General features: G+C 34.1%; 2 protein-coding genes across 5 annotated transcripts in view; one reads left to right on the plus strand and one right to left on the minus strand.

The window, feature by feature from the left end:
- The window catches only part of LOC140158506 (substance-K receptor-like), a 201,988-nt gene that overhangs the window by 62,165 nt on the left and 123,760 nt on the right, over positions 1-16,063 (plus strand). The window lies entirely within an intron of this gene.
- LOC140158504 (uncharacterized) lies at positions 32-12,673 on the minus strand. 4 transcript variants are annotated; one of them, XR_011859790.1, is made up of 5 exons: positions 8,934-9,441; positions 3,848-5,098; positions 3,101-3,233; positions 2,119-2,259; positions 32-908 (listed from the first exon to the last, which is right to left on the minus strand). XR_011859790.1 is itself a non-coding variant. In XM_072181605.1 (3 exons), the coding sequence occupies exon 2, from the start codon at positions 5,073-5,075 to the stop codon at positions 3,852-3,854; it is 1,224 nt and encodes a 407-aa protein (XP_072037706.1). In that variant the 5' UTR covers positions 5,076-5,098; positions 12,219-12,673; the 3' UTR covers positions 2,498-3,233; positions 3,848-3,851. The 4 variants fall into 4 exon arrangements, 1 of the variants encoding a protein (XP_072037706.1); XR_011859788.1 differs by lacking the exon at positions 8,934-9,441 and adding an exon at positions 12,219-12,673 and having other exon boundaries at positions 33-908; XR_011859789.1 differs by lacking the exon at positions 8,934-9,441 and having other exon boundaries at positions 33-908; positions 3,848-5,675.

The following is a 16,063-nucleotide window of genomic DNA, read 5'->3' on the forward strand; positions in this document are numbered from 1 at the left end:
CTTTTGTAAGAGCAGGTCACCAGTCCTGTATTCATTATTTATAAATAGCTAGTTATAAATCACCATGAGGTACAGCAAAAAGCAGGCCTGTGTGCACCCCCCCATTTGGAAAAGTATACAAAAAGTCCCAAAACTTTCAGAATCAGGTTTATGCATTTTTTGACAAAAAATGTCCAAATTTCGGGAAGAAAGTCAAGTCCACTTTTCACAAAATTTTCACTTTTTCAAAATCAGCACCCCCCCTCAAATGAAATTCTGCACACGGGCCTGACAAAAAGTATCTAGATAAGCATTCACCCCATACAAATGAATAGGAAAACAAGATGTTGGTATTCATGAATTTTCATAAAAATGACTACTGCCAAAAGTCTGAAGATGGGTGGATCCTGTAACTTACATAATTATTTTATGACAAACTGATTTTAGAGAAAAGTTACCAAAAGTGTTTAAAAATTTACCAAGAGCCATTCATTTTATAATGGTTTTTATTCGGTAAAACACAGCAAATTTTGAGCAACATTTTTTGCTGTCAACTGCCTTACAATTGAAAAGTACAGGAAGACCACCAACTGTGCTAGGTCAATTCTCCAGACATATAATGCCAACCTCCATTTCTCTCCATCAATAATTTATATATTGCTGTTTATAAATTAGGAATACAGGACTGGTCACAAAGACATGTACACCAGAAATAAAGAGACTTACCCCAATCTTCAGCCATATTTCATCTTCAAAAGATGGATGAGTCATTATGTTTCCAAGTTGGCATTGCTTGTTGATTACATCGGTTAAGTACTCCCTTAAGTTTTTTACCCTAGCAAAGGCAACACCACTGACAGGGCTCTGCGAAGTCTGCTGAAGTTGAAGCACACCTATTTCCACCACCTCTGGCGACATTGTTTGACGAGCTGTGAAGATCACCAACAAAGAAAGAATGATCATTTAAAAATGTACTCCTGGTAAAAAAAATATCCCTGCCTGTTCATTGTGAATTGACGGGGCATCAGATTATTATTATATCTTCAGATTCTTTAATTGTTCAAGTTCATGGTTGCAGTCATTTAGGGGAGATATGAAACTAAGAATATCGATCCCCTTTGCACGCTGTGAGTTATATCATCAGTTGAAACCATGTGCCAGAGTTAAGGTGGGTTTAACCTAAAGCCAAGGCTAAAGCCCTGTATATCCACTCAAACTTTACAGATTTGCATTCCTGAAAATATATGCTTTATAAAAATGTATACTTTTACATAGTTTGGGTGAAAACTTTTAGAAATATAATCAGAAATACAAAAAAGGTGTTGATTTTTGACAAATTGCAAGATGTGACGCAATTGGGTCCACCTCAAAAAACATGATCAAATGCTAAATTCCGCTTTACCTTCGTAAAAGATTGTGGGATACTCGAGCAGTGTGTACAGTAAATCTATGATGGATTTTACTTTATTTTGATGAATTTTGAAGACCCATTTCATTTAGTATTTTATTTATTTATTTTCAATTGTATTTTTTTTTCTTTTTCTAGGTCATTTTTACTTATTTCTTTATTTTTTTCTCAGAAATGTGTTTTCCGCTTTACTTCCAAATTCCGTGATTTTCCAAAAAAATTCTTGGCTTTAGTTTAACCACAAACTCAAGTTTTGCATCCATGGAAAAGGTTTCTGGTGGGGAGCTTTTGCTTTTTGACCAGGAATTTTTGCATGTTTGTGATCAGTTTGTCTACTAATTAATTGGGTAATCTGCAGGTACATACTTGTAAAAACATCGCTATCAATAGACCATTTCAAATTAAAATTAGAAAAGTTCAGAAAACTGCTGTATTTATTCAGTAACCTAGGGGGTCAAAATGGTGGTCATGAATCGCAGTACCTTTTGAGTGAAAATACTACTTATTTACTCAAAATCAACATGGGTCTTTACATCAGCTACGCTAAATTAATTTGCACATTTGTGAACTATGACAGGAAATTGAGTGCACTGAAGAGCCACACATCATTCCTTTCACAGGCCTACCAGAGCCATACAAATCCTGACAAACATTCATCACATTTTTTCCGAGACTGTCAAAATATGCATGCATTAATTATGCAAATTACAAACAATTGCAATGATTCTCACCTTTCAGTTCATCGTAGATATGCCGTTCAGATGGAAAGAGTTTGATGTTGTGATTGCTCAAAAAACGCCGTAAATCACGCAATTTGCTCATTGGTAATTTCAGAAGCACTTTCAAATCTACAGCTTCTGTAGTATTCAATTCTGGAATATGAACAAGAAAGAATAAAATGGTAAATTATGAACAAGGTTTTTACATGACCAGTTGCCGCTTTCTCTATTTTTTGTACTATGTATTGTGTACAGTACCGGTACATAGTTATTTGTGTACATAGCAAATACGCAATACGCAAGCAGAGGTGTAGCCAGCTTTCTTTGTTGGGGGGGGGCAAAATAAACAATCCTTCCTGGTTTTGGTGGGGGGGTTATCAAAGACAAAAAATTCTTGGTTGTATCATTTCAACCCTGTATTTATGTTGGTGGAATATATACAGATACCGGTACATTCTTAAATTTTGGTGGGAATCAAGCAGTACTGGGCAATTTTAGGGAGCTTCTTTCCTTTCGTCCTTCCCTTCTTTTCTTTTCCTTTGCCTTCCCGTTGTTCTCATTCAATATTTGTCAGGGGGCACTTTTCTATTTCATATTTCCCCCACCCTACCCCCTGGCTATGCAACACAAGAGAGTAAAAAGACTGTTCAAAATTAAACAAAACACTGAAATTCATTTTACTGTGTGTGTGCTAAATTACATCTATAGGCTAGTATATTTAGGCCTCTGTTGACAGCAAGTGTCCAACCAAATTGTAAATCATTAGGTGGAGGTGCCCTATTTAACATTAGCTTTGGACATTTAAATAGTTTATTGATTTTTCACCCGGGTATATTGGGTGGAAAATACATTACCGGTAAATAGTTAAATAGCCAAAGCTGTGCCCTGCACTTCATACTGCTCTGCATTAGATGAAATTGCACCACAACTTTCAAAATGGGGTGCAAAAGTGCACCTAAGGTAAAAAACAAATTAATTTGAACAATGGTTGTACCTTGTGAAAAAGTAATCCTAGCTGACTGACATGCTGGTATGGCAATTTCAGGATGTTTCCTCAGATATGCTGCCAAAGTTGAAATAATGTCCTCAGATGATGGGGTCTCCTTTGCCGACACTGCCTTCAGTACCTACATTTAAGATAAGAATTACCAAAACCATGTTAATTTTATTCTGCAATTTTGGATTTTGTATCGGATGCAGTCAATAAGCTGGAAACTGCAGAGAGTTTGCAGGGTAAAGGTAGGACATGCATTGTTTTACAACACAACATTTGGGGGGCCTACTACAAATAAAATTTTGTTTCCGGTAACATGTTCTGAAAATATTGGTACAGAAGTTGCGGAGGCTATTTGTGGAATGTTTAGGGTGTACGCTCTTGAAGCAGCAAAGTCCCAGAATTGTTGTTTAATGGTTTATGGAATGATGTGGGGCCGAAGTGGTCAGCGACAACCTGTAAAGTGTGCTGAGGCTTGTGGATCAATGTCTAGGCGTTGTGCCTATGCGCAGCGCACTATAAATCGCTGCACTTTTTTTTAAATTCAATTTTGCTTCTAAAATGGCAGAAAGTCATGGGAAAATTAAAATACTGTATTGTCTGTAAAAAATGCACGTCCCTCTAATAAACGCCCCCCTCCAATTTTGTAGGCACAGATGTCCCAAGGAAGGTGTTTCTTAGTGGAAATGAATGTATGGGGATGTGCGGCAGATTTACAATACAATTCTATCAAAATAAAAACCATACCTGGTCAAGTTGATCTGCTCTTAAGGGTCCTCCTGTTAGCAGAGCTGCTTGGATTTGTTGGCCGGGGAAGTGGTATAAAGCTGGCACCTCTCTTCTGAGTTCCAGCAGGTCGAGCAGTTACATGGATAGTGTTAGATGCACCATGATTCACTTGGTATAACTTTTGCTTCTCTTCAGTCATGTCTCTTACTTGTTCTTTCAGTTCATGAATTTCCTTTTCAAGTTCGTCAACTTGCACACGTTTAGCTGCATCGTCTGTTTTCTGCTGCTGCTCTGCCTGTGACTCAGATGTCATAGCATTGATGGTGTTTTTAAGTTCTGCATTCTGTTTCTCTAACTCTGCTACATGTGAAGTAGCTGCAATTAGTTCTTGAGTTTGCTGATAATATGCTGCTTGAAGTTCCCTTATTATAATATCACATTCTAGCAGTTGCTTTTCTTGGGCATCAATTTTGTCCTTTTGTTCTGATATTACTTTGTATAATGTGTTCGCTGCTTGGTTCAAAGATTCGGACTTCACCAACTTTGCCCGGAACTGTTGGATAGCCTCCGAAGCATCCTTGTTGATGGCATTGAGTTCTTTGATTTTTTCTTCTAGCTTGTCCGTCTCCTTGCACTTCAGCTTCAACTGCTGGAGTGTTGATGTGTACGTGGTTCCTAAATTTTCCAGCTGCGTCTGGCTAGCTTGCAGCAGAAGCCAAGCTACATTGACTTCATCATGGTTCATAGTTACCTGAAGAGTCTCAACATCGTGGTGCAGTTCATGTTTGTCTCTGTTGAGCCTGTAGATGTTGTCTCCATCAACCTTCAGGCATCCCTCATGACAACTTGGATCAGGTTTCATCCAGGCATAGGTATCATACACATCCACTACTTGAGCAGGTATAAGCTGAAGGTAGTCATCAAGTACCTGCCACACAACAAAGTACGTGTCACCTTTTTTCAGATCAGCGATGGAAATTTGCAGCTCATTCAACATCACTGGATGGGCCTGCCATGAGATTGTGTATTCTTTATGATGACTTTCAGAGTGAACTTTGTAAGAATTGTCACCATCTTTCAAACTTCCACGACCAACAAATACTTTCTGCCTGCATTCAAACACTACGTCACTTCCGTCCACCAAGTCCACCATATATTTGCGTTTTGTTGCACCTTGTTTGAAGTACCTCTTCACTTCACCACGGACTCCCTTTACATGCATGTTTCTTTTTGCCTTTTTCCCCATGGTGATGATTTAAATTATGCAATCTGTAACAGAAAAAAAAGAAAATATGGAAAAATTAAGTTTTAAAATTAACATGTTTACAGAACCTTTGGCCATCCAACAGATCAAATTGAATGTACATTTGTACCATTGGTCTGGAGCTGAGGCATTTCTGTACACCATAAATTAATATAACCTTCATCCAGCGAGGATCAGCCAAGTAGGACTAAGCGCAACTAGAATACCATAATTTGGTTGCAATTGGATTTAAACAAAGCTGCTAAATTCAGCAACCTTTTGCCAAAATGCTAGAAAAATAAGAAGTTACAAAATACCATTTTGTCATACATGTACTTAACATTCAAATATTTGACCAATTTGCATTCAGAGCTGCTGGATTTGTTAACATTTTGCTAACAATTTTGAAAAATTCCAAGTACAATTTTTTACAATATTACTACCATATTCGTCCGAGTATAGTCCCACCCGTGTGAACATTTGTCAAAATTGGGGAGGGGGGATTATACACAAATTTCAAAAAAAAAATTAAGTTATTCATTTCTTTTTCGGTTTTGGAGTGTCCCTGGACCTAGACCTAGACCTAGATGCTAGGATCATTCATGATTGAACCCCCCCCCCAAAAAAAATTCAAATTCATGAATACAAATTATCAATTTTCATAATAAAAACACAAAACATCATGCAATTTTATTTTTAGGTCAACCATGATTGATCCTAGCATTTAGGTCTAGTTCCAGGGACACTCATAAACTGAAAAAATAACTTTAAAATTGTTTTTTTTTTAAATTTGATTTTACAATATCTGGATTTTTTTCTAAAAATGGGCGGGTGGCCCGGCTATACTCGAACATGCGACTATACTCGGACGAATGTTGCAACAAAAATAATTTCTACCAATTTGCAGGGGAACACATTGGCATGGTTTATAACTCAATTTGAACAACTTTGAATTTTGGTCCAGGGACTCTCCAAATCCAAAAAAAAAAAAAAATTGCAAAAAAAAAAAAAATCCTTTTTTTTTTTATAGATTTTGCGTTTTTGGTGGGAAATTGCGGACTTTCGCGTATTTTGGAAAATCGAGGTGCGTTTTTGGCCTCCAAAATCGCGTTTTCTAGCAGGCCTAGCCTAATGGGTAGTTTGTTGATAATGTTTGGCAAAATGTTAGGAAAATATCTTAAAGACCCATTCAGTGATCCCAGCGCAAGTGTCCAAAAATTAAAATTGTTTATAAATTGCTTAAAAGTGAAGGTTAAGGGGGTACTACACCCCTTGATAAATTTGTGTCTATTTTTCATTTGTCTCAAAACCAATAACACAGTGGTAACAAAAGTTATGTATATTATAGGGCAGGAATCCAATTACTACACGGAATTTCTGTGACCCAAGACAAGCGGTTCGTTATTTATGATAAGAAAAGAGGTACCGCTATAATGTACCTCATTTCCTATCATATATACTGAACCGCTTGTCTTGAATCACTGACATTTTAGTGTAGTAATTGGATTCCTTGCCCCAATAATATACATAACTTTTTTTTACCAGTGTGTTATTATTTTTTGAGAAAAATGAAAAAATAGACACAAATTTATCAAGGGGTGTAGTACCCCCTTAAGTCATTCGAATTGTCATAATGTATTTTTGAAATGACAAATTTGGCAAAAGACAAAATTAGAAAACAGCAGTAGGCCTACTGACAAAGTTGAAGCCCCATTCAAATACACGTAGCTAATTTAGAAATTAGATACTGTATCTAAATTACAGATTCGTGTGAAATATCTTATTTTGTCTTAAATTTCGGCTGAACCACTTGCAGGCTATGTTACAATGTAGCACATCTATGACAATGACAAAGGTACCAAAATCTGAATTTTGATGATTTTTACGATCGTCCGGATGAGCAAATCACTGAATGGGCCTTTAAAGTTAACAATATTTTGCCATAAACAGAAAATTCTTCGATCAAATTGCAATTCACAGCTGCCAAATTCGGCAACATTTTGCCAACATTTTAGAAAAATTTCCCAAGTCCATTAGATACCTATTTTGCCATAAACAGAAAATTCTTCGATCAAATTGCAATTCACAGCTGCCAAATTCGGCAACATTTTGCCAACATTTTAGAAAAATTTCAAGTCCATTAGATACCGGAACTACCGTACTGACGCGAGTATAGTCCCACCTTCGAGTAAAGTCCCACCCCCAAATTTTCGAAAAATTTCAGAATTTTTTTTAATTTTTTTTTTTAAGTTATTTATTTTTTCGGCTTTTGAGTGTCCCAGGACCTAGACCTAAATGCTAGGATCATTCATGGTTGACCTAAAAAAAAATATGAAAATTGATACTTGGTATTCATGTCATAATCTATTAATGATTTCAAAATGCATTCAAATTCAATGCATTTTGAAATCATTAATAGACTATGACATGAATACAAATTATCAATTTTCATATTAAAAATACAAAATATCTTGAATTTTTTTTTTTTTTTTTTTTTTTTTTTTTTTTTTTTTTTCCTAGCATTTAGGTCTAGGTCTAGGGACACTACAAAACCGAAAAAGAAAAAAAAAACTTTAAAAAAAAATTAAATTTTTTTTTTTTTTTTTTTTGAAATTCGAGTATAGTCCCACCCCCCAATTTTGACAAATGTTCACCCAAAAACGGGGTGGGACTATACTCGCGTCAGTACGGTAAATATAAACATGCTATTTATAGTCCAAGATAATAAAAGCTATGACATTTTGAAATCGATGCAAAAGCTGCTAAATGTTAGAAAAGCAAGTAAATATTTTGTCCGATATTTTACCGTACTAAATAACATTCAAATACATGTACAGTAGTCACAAAAAATAAAGACAAGTTTTTGACCAAATTGCATTCAGAGCTGCAGAATTCAGCAACTTTTTGAAAAATCTGTTTTCATCATTTGAGAATTTTTTATAACACTAGCAGCTAGGGGTGTCATTTTAGGGTAATTTTGTGCCCGGTACCAGCGCATTTTTCGGCAGGTAACGGGTGCGGTACCAAATTGGAGAAAAAAAATTGGTGCTTTAATACATCAAAATTTGGTGCTAATTTAGGGGGCTAGCACTGAAAATCCTTTTTTTGCTCTTCACTTTTTCAAACCACCGCCGCTGGAAAAATTGGGTCAACCTTTTCGGGCTGTTGGCTGTTGGGGAAGGGGCGGCAAAATTGATTTTTCTTAAGCCCCCCGGGGTTGGAGCAGCCACGGTATGCCACTGTTACTGTATAGTACCATTCTTTAGCTTTTTCACATTTTCCACCCTTTTTTCTTTACCAATTCTTTTTGCCGCCCCTTCTTCATCCGCCGCCCTTGTTTTTGCTGCCCCTTCTTCATTCTCCGCCCTTGTTTTTGCTGCCCCTTCTTCCGTCGCCCCTTCGTTTTTGCCACCCCTACTTTGACCCCGGGGGCTGGCGCCCCCCCAAAATATGCGCATGGGGACGGACAACGGAACCGCTTACGTGACAGAGAGAGTGCACGAACCAGGCTCCGGCTCTCGGTCTCGGCCTGCCAAAAATCATGAAATTGCTTGAAGGCTTGACCCTTTCGACATACCCAATGTACCCCCCCCCCAATGTGAACAAATGCAATTTATTGAATGTGCAATGTCCTTAACCTTGACCTTGAATTCGACAAAAGCCAGGGACTAGTGAAAAGACATGAACAGTAAGCTTACCCAACATACATGTACACTGACTGACACATGCATGCATGAACATGATGAAACCGGCATACACTTTCATGCATCATAATATGCATTCACGCCACAAATGTGGTTAGATTTGATCAGAAATAAGTAAACATTTGTTTGATGCACATGAATGTGAATTACAACTTACTGACACTGAACAAAAGTTATCATACTTTTGTTTTTAAAATAGGATTATTTTGGTTTCGTACGATCCACGTTTTTCCATCACTGTTGCTGTTACACGTGGGGCTGACATCCTTAATTTTATTCACCTCATCAGAAACAAATTGTGCATACACTGACCACAATTGCAGGATGTGAACATGGAAGTGGATGAAGTAAATCATGGGTCACGTGGGAATTCTTTTACGATTTTGGAATTGTATAATATTAGAATTCTTTTGTTTGGGAATGAGAGTAGCATTGTTTATCACAGCAGTAATCAAATAGCTTTCTTCTATTTGTCTTTTTGTTAATTTCAATTCAACTCAATTTACTGTGAGGGCAGATGGAAATTCTTTAATTCTTTTCTTTGTTTAGGTTTTTTTTATTAATTGATAAATCAACTTATTAATAAATAAATATTTATTTATCATTTGTATCTACCTATTTCACATTTACTACCGTACTTTATTTATTATGCATATTCATACATTTATGTATTTATTTATCTTCTAACTGTACATTTTTTGTTTATTTACTTCATAAATCTTTTGGCATAACATAAGTTCATCTATTCATTTACATAATCATTAATTTATCCATTTATTTATAAATAGGGGCCTACAGAAAACTAAACAAAATAAATATTATCTTGGCCTCTATAAATATAACGAATTGTTATAAATCTAAGCTATTTTTATCCATTCAAAATTAATGTAACGTTCTCTCTTATTGCTTTCATTTTATTTACTTAATTATTTATCATTATTTTATTTTAACTTTCTAATTGCTCATATTTCTCATGTATTAAGTAATCCATGTATTTATTTATTGATTGATTTATATACAACATTAAGAACATAAACAAAATATTATGTGGCCTTTAAAATATAACGAACTGCTACATTGTAATCTATTAATTCAATTTTATATTCTCAATTCTCTTTTTTTTAATTTTTCTTTTAAACTTAATTTTTATTAATTCTTATAAGTTATATTTTGAAAGAAAAAGGGAATAACAAAACAAAATAAACATAATTTTGGCCTCTATGTATAAATATAACAAATTGCGATAAATCTAAGCTATTTTTTATCCATTCAAATCAATGTAATGTTCTCTTTTATTCTTTTAATTTTATTTTTATTTACTAAATTATTTATCATTATTTAATTTATTTACTTACTTTTTAACTTTCTAATTGCTCATATTTCTCATGTATTAATAAATCCATGTATTTAATTATTAATTAATTTATTTATTTATACAGAACATTGAGAACATAAACAATATATTATGAGGCCTCTAAAATATAATGAATTGCTATTTATTTATTTAATTTTAAATTATCAATCCTCTTTGTTTTTATTTTATTTTATTTCTTTATTAATTCTTATATTTTGAAGGAAAAGAAAAAATAAATAAAAATAATAACAATTCAATTTTATATTCTCAATTCTCTTCTTTTTTTCTTCTTTTTTTTTTAACTTAATTTTTATTAATTCTTATAAGTTATATTTTGAAAGAAAAAGGGAATAACAAAACAAAATAAACATAATTTTGGCCTCTATGTATAAATATAACAAATTGCTATAAATCTAAGCTATTTTTTATCCATTCAAATCAATGTAATGTTCTCTTTTATTCTTTTAATTTTATTTTTATTTACTAAATTATTTATCATTATTTAATTTATTTACTTACTTTTTAACTTTCTAATTGCTCATATTTCTCATGTATTAATAAATCCATGTATTTAATTATTTATTAATTTATTTATTTATACAGAACATTGAAAACATAAACAAATTATTATGATGCCTCTAAAATATAATGAATTGCTATTTATTTATTTAATTTTAAATTATCAATCCTCTTTGTTTTTATTTTATTTTATTTCTTTATTAATTCTTATATTTTGAAGGAAAAGAAAAATAAATAAAAATAATAACAATTCAATTTTATATTCTCAATTCTCTTCTTTTTTCTTCTTTTTTTAACTTAATTTTTATTAATTCTTATAAGTTATATTTTGAAAGAAAAAGGAAATAACAAAACAAAATAAACATAATTTTGGCCTCTATGTATAAATATAACAAATTGCTATAAATCTAAGCTATTTTTTATCCATTCAAATCAATGTAATGTTCTCTTTTATTCTTTTAATTTTATTTTTATTTACTAAATTATTTATCATTATTTAATTTATTTACTTACTTTTTAACTTTCTAATTGCTCATATTTCTCATGTATTAATAAATCCATGTATTTAATTATTTATTAATTTATTTATTTATACAGAACATTGAGAACATAAACAAAGTATTATGAGGCCTCTAAAATATAATGAATTGCTATTTATTTATTTAATTTTAAATTATCAATCCTCTTTGTTTTTATTTTATTTTATTTCTTTATTAATTCTTATATTTTGAAGGAAAAGAAAAAATAAATAAAAATAATAACAAATAATAATTTGAATTTCCATCTCAATGATCTCATAAGTCTTTAAACAGACATTTCTGAAAATTTTGATGTTTGACTCAACCAAGAACTTTAAATTCCAAAATGTATTAATACCAGCCTATAATGATGAAAATACACACATTTCATATTGATTATTCAAATATATAGGGCACATAGCAACAGTAGTCAGGGAATTGGCGACCCTTATAAAAAAATAACAATACACTATTAGCCAACTATTGTTTATGACCAGCAGGGGTTCATGACCTGGTACGTCAGGCATACAAATCCATATGAACGCTTGCATGAAAATCCATAATGCTTACACATCACACTCAGCATTCAGCTGTAAAATCCCTGAACGTGCGCACTTAACACTCAATTTAGCATCTGGACAGCATAAATAATCAGCGACTTTGCCGAAGTTCTACAAGCAGCTATAAATAATAACTGTAAAACTATATTTTTATTACAAAAACCTTTTAAATCACAAAACAGAAAATTAGTAAAATGTTTTTTATTTTAATATTTAACAAGTCTGACACAATATTTATGACAAAACATCTAAAAAATATTTGTTTCACGAATTTTCTTGCGCGGCTACATTGCAGCAATCTGCCATTATTTTCTGACATGGGGTTACACCTCCCTGACGGGAATAATCATTTTAGACAAAATATACCTCGTATTTCTTAAGGTCCTGCATCAATATGCTTGTAAAGGTATGGAGATTTTCATTGTATGGTTAAAATATATGTAACTATTAGGTATATTAAGAAATAAAAGCTGTAAAAGTCAACTACTTACCACTTTCTGGTCATCATGGCGATACGCATCTTCAGCTCAATGTTGCATCGCTGGACAGTGATGTGGACATTTGCTTTCTATACACTGAATAAGATTGATCACTTCCGCATCCGGTGATGCTATAAGACAAGCTCTGTGATTCGTCGTTTTTCTAAACGAGTCCAGCCAAGATGTACCCTTTTGACCAATCGTGGCCAAAAATACATTCCGTCTTGTCGGAGCTTTAACACGGCATCATGATGCAAGCTTTAGTCACGCCCATTTACATGTGACGTCACGGCAAAACTTCGTTGGTCCGATGATGCCATTGTTGCTGGTTGCCGGTTTGTGTTTCACCCGGGTGTTTCAATTACTTTTATTGCTCATGATTAAAGCTTAGCCTGTGATGGGAACCTCGGGTCACCGATAAATATTGGGAGTAGTTTTGCCCGGATTTCGGCTTGTGTAAAGCTTGTGACCTAAGCTTACCGATTTATGACGATTTGTGACTGTAAAGATGCTAAAAATGGTGCAGTTCTATATAGGCCTATCTTCGAGGGAGACAATTAAGCATTCATGGGAACCAAAAATTATTAAACTACGAAGTGGAGAAAGCTAGGCTAGCCTTGAAAAAGGCTCGAAGATGACAACCCACTTTACTCTGCTGACATGGCTGCATGTCGTCTGCTACATTTTGACCATCATTTTTGGCTGAAAGTTCCCATAAATTGCATTAAATGTCTTCCACATCGAAGCTGAAATTTAGTGAACCAATGTCAAGGAAAGCGAGGCTACGGCAGTGAGTGGCAATCACTTCCAATGCCCGATGAGTCTCATTTCAAATCTGCTGTGACAGAGCTGACCAGGGGCGTGACTGCCCTGGCAGCGTCAAACCAAAAAGTGAGCAATTTTGGCGAGCAGCCGCTTTTATAGTGAGCAATTTATCGCGAAAACACGCACAAAACGAGAGTTGAGTGAGCAGAAAAATCACTTTCCTTGCTCGCGAGCAATTTATCGTACTTTCTCGTGAGCAATAAACAGCACATTCTGCTCACGAGAACTCACTCATCGAAAAAGTTTCTGATTGACTGAAAAACATGAAAAACGAACGCGGCGCAAACCCAGACAAGCGAGAATCTGACCATAGACATCCCCAGACGGGTCGATTCTCCAGAATGAAAAGCGAGTTACCAGGGTCGCAAATTTGACAGAATCTTTACTAGATTCAGAGAATTACGCCCAAATCGACAAAGAACTGGCAACATGTAAACAAACCAAAACTTTCCCAGATCGAAAATATGCACGAAATACCTCATTTTAAATCAATTAATTTGAGCTGAAATTCATTTCAGATTTCAATAAAAGTAATTTAGGTAGTATTTCCACCTGTGCTTTGCTATAAACTATTATTACTTTGCACAATAAAATAATTTGGATCATGAAAATCTGGCGACCAAATCAGTGACTGGTGAGTAATACCATACTCTTCATTCAGTAAGCTTATAAAAATGCATGACCAGAACATCTATAAAATCGAGGACGAATCAAAATTGATAAAATTTGGTTACAAAAATCATGATAACTAGTCCAACAGAGATAGGTACGTGTAACAATACAAAAATAAGACCATAAGCCTCACACGATCTCAAATAACCAATTTTTAGAGAATGAGCGAAAATCCATTTTCGTTACACTACCCCCACCTCTGAAAAGAATTTCGTCCTCGAAATTTAATTTAATTTCTGAATTAAGTGAACAATCTAAATTGTGAACTATTATCAAATTCAAAACATTCAAAAGAGAATCAAATTTGCAAATATTTGAATAAAATCCAAAATGTCATTAAAAAAAATGCACAGGATTTGAACTGGTTAGATCGACCAATGCCATACCTAAGTCATTTTAGTGCACTCATCATTGCCAAACAATTATTAGTCTTGTGACACGAACATTTCCACCAGGTCTCCAGCACCTTGCTTTAAGCATTTTAAAGAAGACTTAACACCATGCACCAGGCAGACCTTGCAAGACAATCCCTGTCAACATTGAGCACACAATACATACTATAAAATCTTACTCTACAATTTGGTTTAATTTTGTTTTGAATTTAAGAAAATTTTATTATTATTATTATTTTTATCAATCATTTAAATTTTGCAAATTTATTTCAGATTTAACTGAAGTTGAGTATTTAAAAAGTTATTCCAGAAATATAATTACAAGTTTTCAAAACATATCAAATTCCAAACTATTTTCAAAAATCTATTTCAAAATCATCAAAATGTAAACAAAGGTTATTTTTATCTTCCAAAATTTCAAGTTACAAAATTTCAATCAATTTTCAAATTTCCAATTATCCAAAATAAAAGAAAATCTTGGCATGTTTCCATTCATCACACAATTTTGATATCAGAAATAATAGTATTTCACTTTCGGAGCTTTTCAGAATAACCAAAATTCATATAAATTTCATTTTCCAAAAATCCTATTTTCAAAATTCAAAGATAAATTATTTATCAATTAAAAATTGTGCTCAAAATTATTTGCTAGATTTTTGATGTGTGAATTTACAAATTTTACATGCTGAATTAACTGAATCTTTGTGTAGTCTTCTTCTGCAGGTTATCACAGATGTTCATCAGCTTGTATTGGTACACCATCACACAGGTAGCCTGTCATCTGACATCATGCTGAATCAGGTTCCAGATCACAGTGGGAGTCACCCTGTCAAGACTCAAGTTGGGAAATGTTGCTTTGAAAAGATTTAACACTGGTATTGTTGGAAGAACCATCAAAGTTTTATCGTACACACTCGGTAGCGCAGTCATCCCATCACACCATCATTCATAGCTAGCACAGGGCTCTCATCAGAACAGGTTCAGGCCATCACTCACATGACATCCCACATAGAGCCCAAGGTAGAGAATAAATAATACCAGTGTCAAACTTCTCATTGCAACATGTCCCAGGTGCGTGCCATCTCCAGGTTGAATACAAGAACCATCGAAGACTGAAGAACCACCGTCACCACATGCTGACTGATGACCCATTGCTGAAAAGATACAACTAGTAAAGATGGTTGTTTACACAAGCAAAGCAATGGTACATTCTGTAATTCACATCAACACAGTCAAGTTGATAGCATCATACATATTGTACATGTACAATGTGTAGTACCAAATCATCAGAATTAATAAAGTTGGTTGAACAATAAAATATCATAAAACATGACATTTTTGCAGTTATTTTGTAAAGTTGAAGGTACATGTTAAGACTTTTCTTCTCCATCAAATAAAGTTGATCATCAAGGTTGGCAAGGTGGAGTGTAGCCAAACCATCTCTCCCTGAAAGGTAGGTAGGAAATATTGAAAATGAATTTTACAGTGTGATCAGTACTGCAAGCATCAATGTCAACATTCCAGAACACATTGTAGGACCGCTGATGATGTGGTGCACTCAGCAACACCAGTACGTCATACAGGCACAAGGTAGGTATGCTTCATCACCCCAGGTGAGATCTATTTGATGAAATCAAAAAAAAAGCCAAATCTAATAAAATTGGTGAAAATAATTGTTGGTTGGTAGCCACTCACTTCTAAAATTTCCAGTCAGCAGCACTGTACAATTAGTACAGCACAGCTGATACAGCCACATCTTACCTCTCTCAGTTTATGTAAATTAAGTAGAATGATAAGAGTCTCACACACTCTCAGTCTCCCTGCAATCATCCTAAGGTTCCACCCATTTTGTAGTAGTCGTCTCAAGGCGTAGTACCAGATCAAAACAATGGCGCTTACTCAACCATTGCGATCAAAAAACACATCTCCGTTAGCTGCTGAGCTTATATTACCCTGCTCGTCCTGGCT

This window comes from Amphiura filiformis, chromosome 8, assembly GCF_039555335.1.
Source record: "Amphiura filiformis chromosome 8, Afil_fr2py, whole genome shotgun sequence".
Classification (NCBI taxonomy): Eukaryota; Metazoa; Echinodermata; class Ophiuroidea; order Amphilepidida; family Amphiuridae; genus Amphiura; species Amphiura filiformis.